General features: G+C 40.4%; 1 protein-coding gene across 1 annotated transcript in view; it reads left to right on the plus strand.

The window, feature by feature from the left end:
- Positions 1-10807, plus strand: part of sptbn4a (spectrin, beta, non-erythrocytic 4a) — a 36809-nt gene extending 26002 nt beyond the window's left edge. The window contains exons 12-20 of the mRNA XM_031742655.2: positions 735-873; positions 982-1066; positions 1393-1604; positions 1948-3293; positions 3420-3480; positions 3582-3850; positions 4552-4722; positions 4934-4976; positions 8180-10807. Coding sequence (XP_031598515.1) covers positions 735-873; positions 982-1066; positions 1393-1604; positions 1948-3293; positions 3420-3480; positions 3582-3850; positions 4552-4722; positions 4934-4976; positions 8180-8479 — 2626 coding nt within the window. The 3' untranslated portion in view covers positions 8480-10807. The remainder of the gene's footprint in view (positions 1-734; positions 874-981; positions 1067-1392; positions 1605-1947; positions 3294-3419; positions 3481-3581; positions 3851-4551; positions 4723-4933; positions 4977-8179) is intronic.
- The last annotated feature ends 1644 nt before the right edge of the window (positions 10808-12451 follow it).

Genomic DNA, 12451 nt, shown 5'->3' on the forward strand with positions numbered 1-12451 from the left:
CATATGCACATGTAGTGTGTTTCGATGCAGCTAACATTTTTATGCCTCTATAAAAATTGAGCCTTCCTCAACTTTTGATCCCCACCATCCTTTTTTCTCATCACTTACAGTGTCATTTTTTGGCACAATCCCTTGAAAATTATTTTTGTTTTCATCACTGGCTATAAGATCGTGTGCTCCTTGTCCACCTGTCTTTTTCTTCTTCTTCTTCTTCTAATTCTTCTTCTAATTCTTCGTCTTCCTCTTGTTCCTCTTCATGCAGTCTGCTAGTTTTTCTCATATTCACTTTGACACCCAATTTTTTTCACTCAGTCCATAGAGAGTGTCTGGTGCAGGGTAAGAATGTTTTCACACTCATCCAGGTAATAAATGAAGGCTGGTATGATACAGCCTGACAGTACTGTGTCCCTCCTTCTGGATCAGAGGTTCTTCTGAATTTGTTTGTAAAGTAAAAACAAATTCCGGTATGATATAATATGCCAATATAATATTGGTCAATCACTGATTTTTGTGTGAATCATTCATATACACGGCTAGTACATGAGACCCTTTGGCAATCTTTTGCTCTTTGACAGATTTGCTGCCAATAGAATCACATCACTAATATTGCTAAATAAGGAGAATACTATGGCTGTTAAACAACTGTTTAAGAACAAGAACTGTCAGGATTCCTTTTAAAAAATATTTTGTGATGGGGTTAATGTAACCAGAATAAACTGATCTGTGTGCCTCAGGGATCTGACAGCTCTGGAGGGGATGATGAGACAACACCAGGAGCTGAAAGCCAAAATAGACGGCCGCAGCAAGACCATACAGCAGTGTGCAGATCTCGGCAAGATCCTGATTGCTGCTGGCAACCCTGCTTCAGAGGAGGTCTGACAAAAAAAATATTCACACTGTTAATATGAGAATATATAAAAATCATACAATTACTTTATGTATTAATATGTTGCCATGAAACCAACCTGCCTGTCACTGCAGATAAAAGAGAAGTTGGACAGTCTTCTGACTAAGCAGAAGGATCTTGTTGAAAAATGGGACAAACACCAGGAACGGCTGCAGCGCAGTAAGTAAATAGAATACTTAATAGTGAATACTTAACAAAACACTCAAATGTTAAATGGGCCTAAACTATAAATGTTTTTCCCTTTGATGCTGCTATGTGCATTTAATATATCATGAATCATGCATGGATCTTACTGTTCTTTTCTGGTTGAGCTGACATTACAGATTCACTCTCAACACAATTTAATGAAAAAGACTAAAATCCAAGCTGTAACATAAATGATAAAATTCCCTAATAAAACATACACAAACATGTAAATACTACTGAGTATACATTAAACATGTAGTGAGTTGGTAACAGTGTGGTTGGTCTTCTGTCACTTCCAGAGCAAGAAAAATTCCAGTTTGCCCAGGAGACAGTAAAAGCGGAAGCCTGGCTAAAGGCCAAGGAGCCGCTGATCACTACCAGGCATCAAGAGGGAGGAGTAGCCCAAGCCCAAACTGACGAGGTTGAGCAGCTCATCCTTCGCCACGAGGCCTTCCGCAAGGCTGCTGTAACCTGGAAAGAACGCTTCAGCTCCCTGCGCCAGCTTTCTGCTGTAAGCTTGACTGTAGATAAATAATTAATCAGTTTGTCGGAGTCACAGTTTTTAAAAGAAAAGTGACTACGTGTTGTGTTTGCTTAGCAGGCATGGGCGCATACCATGAGTTTGCATCATCACAGGCTTTAATCTGTCTCGTGACATTAAGTGCATGTGGTGTACCCTAATCCCACTGCACCCAGTCTGCCTTCCGCGCTACATTGCTTAGTGTTTTGTCTGGCATATGTTTGAAATGAACAAATCACTAGCTTTACCTGCATTTTTTGGAACCATTGCATAAAATGTGGTTTTAATCGAGTTTATGTGGTGCTATTAGTTATGTAGCTAACTCTCTCTCTAGGCTGAGAAGAAAAAAGAGGAGGAGAAAAGGACCCCGCTCTCCAGCCGAAGGATGTTCCCGTTATCTTGCCTGACTCCTAGTGTTCCCTCAACCAGTGCTACCTCTTCTTTCCTAAGGCAGACGGTACAGGCCCAAATTGAACCCAAACCATTGCAGCCCAGTTTGGATCTGGGTGCCACCTCTGCAAGCCAGAGACTGTCTTCAGCACTGGCCAGCTTTAGTCCAGTTATAAATGGATCAGGCTACCACGGACTGGATCAGGGCAGCGGGAAGTTGATAGGTACTTCTTACCTTGGGATGAACCACCAGGCAGCCGGAGGTGGGAGTGACTCTGGTTTCTCAGCACTGACATCTCAGAGTGGTGGAGCAGACACCTCCACCTATCTCGGTTTGAACCATCAAACTGCTTGTAGCGCAGAAAGCTCTGGGTACTTTGGACTAACTACTGGGAGCATGGGTGGGATGCAGAATCATCTGGGCAGTGGCAGGTTAGGAAGTTCAGGTAACCTAGCTCAGCAGCCAGGCAGTGGAGGTATGGGAAGCCCGGGCTTTCTGTCTCAGCAGAATATGGGCAGTTCTGGATATCTGGCGCAACCACAAAATATAGGGACTTCCGGATATTTGGGACAGCAGCCAAATTTAGGGAGTTCAGGATATTTGGCACAACCGTCCAACATGGGGAGCTCTGGGTATTTGGCACAACAGCCCAATATGGGAAGTTCTGGGTTTTTGGCACAGCAGTCTAATATGGGGAGTTCTGGATACCTGGCACAGAATTATCAGAGTGCTGGCGGATTGGGTAGCTCAGGCTATCTGGCACAAAATCATTACAGCAGTGGAAGCCTGGGCAGCTCTGGATATCTGGCACAGAGTGGTGGCATCATGGACCCTAAAATGGCATATGCATGGCAGCACCTGAAAGCTGACTTCATGCAGCCTAGAATCAACCACATCCACAAGGCTGTAAACCCTCTTCTCGAAGCCAGCAGAGTGCAGCGTGAACAGTTTGGCGACATCCCAATGGCAGACATGATGGGGCCAGAGTCAGGGCTGGAGCTCCTCCACGGCCGCCTCCAGAGAGATCCCCGTGGCAGCCGCTCTGACCCTCAGATGGACCATCTGAGGAGAGAAAGGGAGTACAAGCTGGGCAGGCAGACCTCCAGCGAACAGGAAATTCAAGCGAGGCTGAATGAGCTTCCGCTGATTGTGCGGCAGGAGCGTTATCGGAGGCGCCTGGAGAGGCAGTCATCTAGCGAACAGGAGGGGAGCGGCAAGCAGAGGCTGCAGAGGCAGGACTCGAGTGACCTGGAGGGCTCTGCTAAGGAGGGCTCTGACAAACGCTCAGGGTATGTGAATGAGTGGTTTCTTTACAGTTTGCTCAGTCAGCACTGTCCAGCATGATCTTTATCATTTGGAGGTTACATAACGACTGTGTTTGCTGTGTGGGTGACTCATGTCTGCTGTCCCTCCAGGGAGAAGAGAAATACCATGGCAGAGATTGTAGAGCAGGTCCAGGAGAGAGAGGCCGCACATGTGAGTTAGTTTACATATTGCACACCACAGTATTGTGGTGTCAGTTTATTTTAAATTATGTATACATGCAATATTCTCTCTTTTGTTATCGGGTTTTTCAGGCACGAGGAGAGCCTTATCGACCTCCTAGCAGCCTCTCAGCACCTGTGACCCGTTTTGATGGACGTCCTCGCGCCCGAGACCGTCCCAAACCAAGGAGAAGGCCCCGTCCAAAAGAGCCTGAGGAGACTCGACGATCTCGCTCAGCCCCGGCAACTGGAGCCCCAACAACACCCCAGCCGCCTTCACACACTGCCCACAACGAAGGTTCCCTCTACCGGAAAAAGGCCACCAGCTCTGACCTTGAAGCTCAGCAGAGAAGCCCAAACAGGTAAAGAAGTCATGAACAGAAGACAAGCACCACCCCAGTAATAACAATTGCCTGTTTAATGGTCTGATCAAAGATTTGCAAACTATGGGAAACTGTGCAAACCAGGTCAAATAGCTTTTGGTTTCAGTCAGCAGGGTATTACGTTTGTGTTTGAGAAAGGAAGGCAGGTTGTCTAGAAGCAACCTTCATGCTCACTGTCGTTACTATCTTTGGCAAAAGTGAGTTGATTGTCTTCATTGAAGATTAATTTATTAAACTGACCTCAGTCGGATCCAGCCATCATGTTATCAATCCTATCAGTGTTAGCATGTTGTGTCATGAACTTTGAAGAAACCACAGACGGTTAGCTTTCAGTCCTTATCAGTCACACTATATATGTGATATGACACTGAGCGACAGTATAGTTAGATCAATATGTTTTTGGACAGTTAAATATTTTTGCCTCCAAAACCAGCAGAGAGGATTTTGCAAAGATTTATTTGCATGTTTGATTCCATTGGTTTGTCTCTGTTAACAGCATATTTGATTTGGGAAAACAGAGAGCTCGACAGATTGATTGCAAATTTCCATTGATTTTTATTAGTTATTCTAAATTTTAAATGTGCATTGTTTGAAACAAAGATAACTGATGTGACCCAACTTATCTGCAGAAATGCATTACACATCAGTCTATTAAAAGATGTCTCATTGTGATTTTCCAGCAAGTCCTGGGTGAACGTATATTGTGTCCTGAAAGATGGAAAGCTGACCTTCTATAAGGATGCCAGGAACCACAACACAACATACAACGGAGAGCCTCCTGTTGACCTTAGTAACTGCTCATTTGATCCGTCGATGGGATACAAGAAGAAGAAAAATGTCTTCATCCTTCAGTAAGAATTATTCATATTATTATGGCAAATTTTATTGCCAGTAACTGTGATTTCAAATTGTGGTTTTACTGAATTTATTTTGAAAAGTGTAATATGTCTTTAAAGGTTATTGCCTTTTAAAAGATTTTAAATTATTGATTAACCACGTGGCTATAAAATACATGCAAATGCATAAAAACTGACAAGTCCCTACTGATTTTCTGTGCAACAGAGTGAACGATGGAAACAACTTCGTATTTCATGCAAAAGATGAGGTAAGATACATTTGTAACTTGGTAAGGTCAATTAACCTCATGAAAAGACCAAAATCATCAATAAATGTATTTGCTCATTGTTCTGCAAAAATGATTTAGATTTAAGTAGTAATCTACAGCATTGCACCGGCTGGCTCCTTCCTTCATTATCTTGAAGATTACCTTAAACATGGGCACTAATTTCACTCAGATTTGCACAGGTCGCCCTGCTACCAGACTCAAAAAATGCTGAACAAATCAACTATTTACTCCAGTTTCAATAACATTTGTTTAAAAATACAGTGTCAAGCTGTTTTAGAAAATCCCTTTTTCAGGTAGATACTATATAAAGTTGTGGCTAGAAATGTACATTCACACTCACCTTGGGGATGAATGGCTTGGTCATTTTGGGCTTTCAATTCAATTTCTTGTTGTTATTGTTGTTGTTATTTTTTTTCAGGGTGGAACGATTATACAGCATACGTCTTTAATGACATTAAAAGGCAAAAATTGAGAGCACAAGTTTGAATGCTTTTGGATTTTTATTTTCAAAATTGTCAAAATCATACCTATAAGTTCACTTTAAACCTTTTAATGAGTGGTGCTGAAGACTACAGTGTCTTAACTTGATAGGTCAAGGACTATTAAATTCTCATTAGTGATCATGACTGGTTGGTAGATTCTCTTTACCAGCATAAAAAGGATTAGTTTGGCATCACTCTTTGGATTGACCGATACTTGTAACAACTGGAAAGTCCAAGGAACATGGTAAATATCTAAAAATGAGGATTGAAAATTTACACAAGCATTTCTAAACAACAGCACATTCCAAGATCATCAGTTTAAACAATTGTACGTAAATACAAGTTATTCAGATGTGTCTCCACTAGACTAATAGGATACTGACCAAGAAAGAAGCCCCTACTCCAAAATCAGCATCTTTAAACTCAACTTGAAGCTTGGAAACAATTGGGTGATCCCAAACATACATTAAAGTGATTTTGGAATAGATAAGCGGGCGGACACTAAGCTTCTGGAATGGTCTTCCCAAGGCTCTGACCAGATCTGATGTCCAGCCACAAAACCCATCTGGTTGGACTGCAGCTTGCTAAGGGATATTTAACTAAATATGTATATGAGCCTGTATTTATCATTTTGGATGTTCTCATCAGAGAAAATGTGTCATTTCTGAACCTAGTTGTTGTTTTTAAAGTCAATGAAGATGTATGCTGTATAATCATTCCACCCTGGAAAAAGTTCAAGAGTTCGATAAAATCATTAAAAGCCCAAAATTACCATAACATTCATACCCATGATGAGTCGATGTAAACGCCTGGCCACATGTGTATGTGGAACAACAGAAATGTTGGTTTTGGTTTGTTATTGGAACTTCACAGATAACAGAATGACGTTTCTTTCATTTGTATCCAACACATTTTCACACATTTTGATTATAATATTACCAGTTTGTCTCTTTTTAATCCCACTGGATTACCAAAATCACACAAGGACAGAATAGAGGAGCACGTTGGGTAAGAGACACAAATGCACCAGTGAGCGACACAGGAAATCATTCCTGCCTGTGGTTATCTCCTTGTACAACTCCTCCATCTAATGCACAGTACACAGTGCAATAGTTACACCCTTTTGCACACGCTCTGCAGTGAAAATAACAAATAACAAAGTTTTACAGGTTAGAGCAAAATGTCAATCATATATATTTAACCTCTGTAATATTCTGGATATTTATAACTGAGGTATTTGTATATATTAGAGCTATTCCTTATATTTTGTAAACTTTTTAATATATTGTGTTATTTAATTAGTTCAGTCTGTTACTGTTACTGTCTTGAAGCAACTGCAGCTACATAATTTCCTTAGGAAGTTTAGTATTTATGTCAACCCTTATCCCTCTGGTTACATACAGTCATTGTAAAAACAAAGTAGTTTTACATATAAGAACAGGACATAATAAAAATAATCTGTTCCATACTAGGTATTAAAATCAGGCAAATACAACCTCAGATGAGCTATAAACAAGTACACTGTTACTGCTTCCATATGAACTAAGAGGGTAGGTAGCAGCCAGGTCCTGCTAATCAAATGTGTTAATAGATTAATAGATCTTGAGCAAGTGTGAACAGCTCTATAAATACCGACGTTTTGACTGTTTAGACCATTTAAGTACATGTTAACACAAAAAGGGAAAGACATCAGTAATGATCTTAGTGAAATAATTACTGGTGCCCATCATTCTTGGAATGGTTATGAAGCCATTTCCAAATGTTTTGAAGTTGTTTTGCAGTTATGGGATGTGAACACTTTGAGTTGAGTCGTATCCCAAAATATTCTAGAGTCAAATATGAGCTCATGTGTCCAACCACTAAAGCCTGACTCAAATTGGGTCATGCAACAGGACAATGATCCCAGGAGCAGCCAGAAATAATCATCCACAACAATAACAGAGAATGATAAAGTCAAATTGTAAATGATTATTTCCAGTTACAGCAGCTAATGTGTTCTACAGGCTGCTGAATCATGAGGTGTAGTTTTTCATAGGATGGCATTTAGTTCTGTGAAAAGATTCACTTTTCAGATGAGATAATATTCTGTGTTATTATATATATATGTCACAAAAAATTGTGCAGGACCTTTCGTCAAATTTGTAATTAGATTACACTAGTTTTACACCTCCCCAAAATACCTAAAAATACAGATTTTCCTGTAACTTTTGTTTAGTTATTTTGGTCACATTAACCATCTCTGTCCCTTAGATCAAGTGTAATTCTAAGTAAATGAAATGAAAATACTTCATTTTACATTCTTGCAGTAGTTTGCATGTACAGGACCTAAATACTTCTTCTACTCTTGGTTCTGTCTTTATAGTTTGAACTCTTTCCACTTAGTAATTGATGGGTTCGGTTTGTGTGAATGAGGTGCGGCACAAAGCCACAAACCACTGATGTAATAAGAAGAGGTGCAACCTTCAGTCAGAGGCAAATTTGATTACATTGTTTCCCACCTGAAGACACTTTATTCAAATAAAGGAAATGTAGCATTTCAGCTGGATGGTTTGCATATATCTGCTGCAGGCTCAGATTTGGATGCGTAAAAATGAGATGTGTAAATCCCAAACCACACAATGAATCAAATGCAAAGAGGAAAAAGCGTTGTATGATGAGCAGACTCCTTATATAAGCTCTGTCTGATCCTGGTCTCTGTAGGAGGACCTAAAGGCATGGACTTCTACTATCACCACCTGTATAGCTGAACACGAGGCCATGGCCAAGTGGGATAAGCCAGGCACCTCATCTATGGATCCTGACCGCTCTGAGAGGAAGGAGAAGTCGGAGGGAGATGCAGACGCCAGGTCAGAGAGGTCCGAGCTTGTAGAGGGGGAGGAGAGGTCTGAGAAGGAGAGGTCAGAGAAAGGCGACGGCTCTGAGAAGTTAGACACATCTGAAATTGCTGACAAGCTGGAGGGTGGGGCGGGGGGCTCCAGCACATCTGGAAAGAGCAAATGAGAAGCTCTTTTTTATTTTACTGCTACTCACTGACAAACAGCATAGGAGGCAGGGATGGATGGAGAGCATGTGCAGTTAGGTTTGCAGGTCCTCGGTCACACAGCTGGAACACACCGAGGCCACGGTCCTTTGATTGACTATTGTAACTGTGACAGACTAATCTCTCAGCCTCTCCCCCATCACCCAGGAAATACATCAGTGCTTGCGGTGGGCCACCTGCTGGTAGATAAGAGGCCGGCCGCGTGGACAAACAGGCAGACAGACTCCAACAAATGGTCCCAAGAATTAGTCACTGTCACTTCCTATTGTTGATCGTTTAATCTCTCAGATTCACAGCATCTTTGTTTATGTATCTTTGACTGATAATGTAATGCTCTGTCTATCTAGACAAACCTGAGAAGTGGCGAATGAAATGTTTCTCAATAGTAAAAAAAGAAAAATGTTTTTGAAGCAATATACTTTTTTATGTTTCCTCTTTGTCGGTGAGAGAAATGGGGGAAAGGAAATAAGAAGTAATGTAGAAGCAGCTGTAAATTCTCTCATTTTTTTGTCACATCCACGTAAGCTTACTCCAGGCAGTTGTGCACCTTAAACACTTGACACATCTGTATACTAATCATAGTGACATTTAATCCCAACACATGGCTAGCTTTGACTCATCTTAATATAACGGAATGCTTGTGTTACCAACTGACTTCACTGGTGTCATTTCCACAGTTCTTTTTTTCACTTCTTCTGATTCTCATTATGATTTATCCGTAACGATCCGTGTCCAGAGGAGAGCATCCCTTCAAATTCTGATCCATCACCCCAAGGCATGTTCAAAGTGGCAATGCTCAAAGTAACACTAAGCCTGAGACGATGCCTTTGTGTACATGACGAAAATTCAGAACATTGCATGAAATAGTCTTAGTGCACCTGTTAAACTTGCCTTTATTTCTGTGTTCTTGGCATAAATCAGGCAGCACTGAAATTGCAATAATCTAATGTGAGCGGGTGGGTGGGTTGTATTTGCTGTCATAGTCGACTTCTCAAAATCCAGAGGGTTGTTTGAAAAAGCAGAGTTGTGTTCTCTCTGCAGTAAGCATGAGAGGAAGAAGCCAAATGGCCCTGCTGCTGTTTGTACTGTATCACTGCTATTTCTTTTCCACAGAATGTACTGATTTCAGGTACCCCCCTCGCCATAATGTCAAAACCTGAGCAGGTGTGTGAGAGACGAGACCTCTCTGTACCCTTTGTCCTTCGTTTGACCTTCAAACCAATTGGAATCTATTTGTCAAAGACGAGTTACATGTAAGTCATGAAGTGTATAGACCTATCTTTGTATGTGTACCAATAAAACCTGTGCTCAAATAAAACCATACTCTGAATCGGTAAAAATTAAAACATTTGTATTAATCCACAAATAAAAGCAGTCATCACTCAAATATATTAATGTTTATTACATTTAAATACAAATTATGCAAATTAGGAGTCACTATTAATTATCACAGTGTATATACAAGTACACCAGTATCTAGATGTATTAAATACGTTTTACCGGGGAAGAGCAGCAGGTGTACTGTAGGTATGCTTGTTGTATTTTTATACACATATATTTATTCATATGAGACTGAAGAGTTGCCCCGTGTAATATTAGCTGATTGAGTAGCCAGTGTTACTGTGGGAGGTGTGCTCAGTTTATGGATTACACACACAACAGGATCAACTAGCCTGGGCAGTTCACTACCTGCTGCTCAGGGAATCAAAGTATTTTGTCATCACAGTGATTATTTTGTTTTATAAAATAGTGCTTGTTTGTCATATATGTGAGTTATTTTTACACACGTAGGGCCAAATAGTCTTTACAGTACTTATTTTGGAGCCAATGAGAAACTGAGAATCTCCTGACATTTGTGCTGTGAGAATGACTCGCAGCACAAATCTTTTTCCATACTGTCGAATTGCACTTCTTCAGTTGTGTAAAATGACTTCTTAACAGTCTTCCTTTCTGAAAACACCAAAAGTCCACTTTCACATTACAAGATTGCGAACAGAGACGTTGTGCTACAATGTGAATGTTCTTTTGTTTTTTATTTGTCACACACTGTTTGCTTTTACATAAGTGCCATGTCATGAAATCTGCTGGAACAGCAGGAAACAGTTGGTCCTTTAATCATGAATAATGTTTTGTTTGACCTGACACTCGTCTGCCGTTGCAATACATATTCTCAGTCCTCTAATTAGATGCTATGGTATTTTCATGTGGCTGTGATTGTTCTGATTCGTGGCAGATACTTAGCCTGCCTTACCATGTGCATTTGAAATGTTTGCTTCCCATTACTTTTATGAAACACATAGGGGGAGGGGGGTGGGCGGGTATTTTCCACTATGTTACAGCAGTCAACGAACTAAATAGGCAGCATAAACGTGACTGAAGAGAAAAAAAATGTGCAAAAATCTGTTTCCTTCATTGATTGATGGTCTTACATGTGTGTATGTCTTTGTTACCTTACATTAAAACTTGCTGCTATGACATTAAATAAACCTCCAAACTTGCTGATGCAAAACTTGACGTGGAATTGATGTGGACACACGCATACCCGCACACACCCACTGGCACCACACACTGATTTCAACTACAAGATAAATGAGTGGTTTATTACCGCCTTTCTTCTCAGAGTTGAGCTGAAAAGCCAGAGCATTATCGTCACAAGGTAGCAGCAGCAGTAACAACTTCATATTCTCCATGCTGAAGCCTTCTAAGGTTGTGTAACAAATGTGGTGGTTGTAATTTGCATATAACAGTAACATACAATAAAGTATTTATGGATTATGTAAACATGGCTGAAACCTTCATTAAACATAGGGTTAGTCTTTGAGTGTACTGCGCTCCTCCTGGGAAAGAGCTGCAGGAGCCTTCATACTGACACTTTGCTGCAAGAAGGAATCGTTGCTGAAGGGCTCCAGACTGTATCCATACTGAGAAGTTATCCAAATGCTTTACATCTTCTTCTGTACACACAGTAACCAGAGTACCAACAACAACAAAAGATGTATACTGTATTCTTGGCTTTTTCTTAGAGCAACCAACTAAAGGTCTCCTATCCAAGCAACATACGGTGCATCAAAAAAAAAAAAAAATGGACAGATGTGAATAATTAATGTGAGTAAAAATAAAGGTCTGTGCAATTTTTTTTGGCACTCAAGTGCAGCCCTGTGCACGGTGAGAAAGAGCAGCGGTGATGCAGGATCTGTTCTAAAAACATCCATGTACACGGTGCAGCACAAAATCTGCACAATTCGATGTATATTTGAAGAATGTAAAGCTACATCTGCCAGTATGTATCTGTGAAAATATGAAATGTGGTTTTGTCTCATAAAATCTGTTCATCCCTTCATTTTGCTATTGTCTTTTTTCCCCCCTCTGTAGGTGTGAATACATTTTTTATAGATCTTCACGGCACATTTATATGTTATATGTTATATATAATCTTTTCTGGAATTCTGACAGAGATTGGATGATTCCTTTCAAAAATAAATCCTGGACCTCTTCTTGTTCTAAGATACTTGATACATATTGACTCTGTTTGATAAATTGCACTAAAACAATGCATCTTTTCTCTTATACATTATTACAATGCAATTATATTTTAAACTAAAACAAGACTACAGTAATGATTCAGCAGACACTCTTTCAGGTAGTGTAGTTTCACCAGAGAACTTGCCCTCTGTGACATTATAGTCTAGGAATGAGGAGTGGTTAAATGAAATGGATCTTGACCTTTGCTCCACTCCTTCCTCTTCGGTCTGTACCTGGGTGATATACAGCCTGTGACAGGCAGCCTTCAGGTCCTTGGACACACATTCATACTGAAGGAGGACATGCTGGAAATACTAAATCTATATATACATCTATATCTGTGCACAGACTGAGTGTATAGTTATTGCTCTGCACTGGGCTCTCCTCTTTATTGTATGCTGTTGCTAACC

The sequence above is a fragment of the Oreochromis aureus genome, linkage group 10, assembly GCF_013358895.1.
Source record: "Oreochromis aureus strain Israel breed Guangdong linkage group 10, ZZ_aureus, whole genome shotgun sequence".
NCBI classification, from domain to species: Eukaryota; Metazoa; Chordata; class Actinopteri; order Cichliformes; family Cichlidae; genus Oreochromis; species Oreochromis aureus.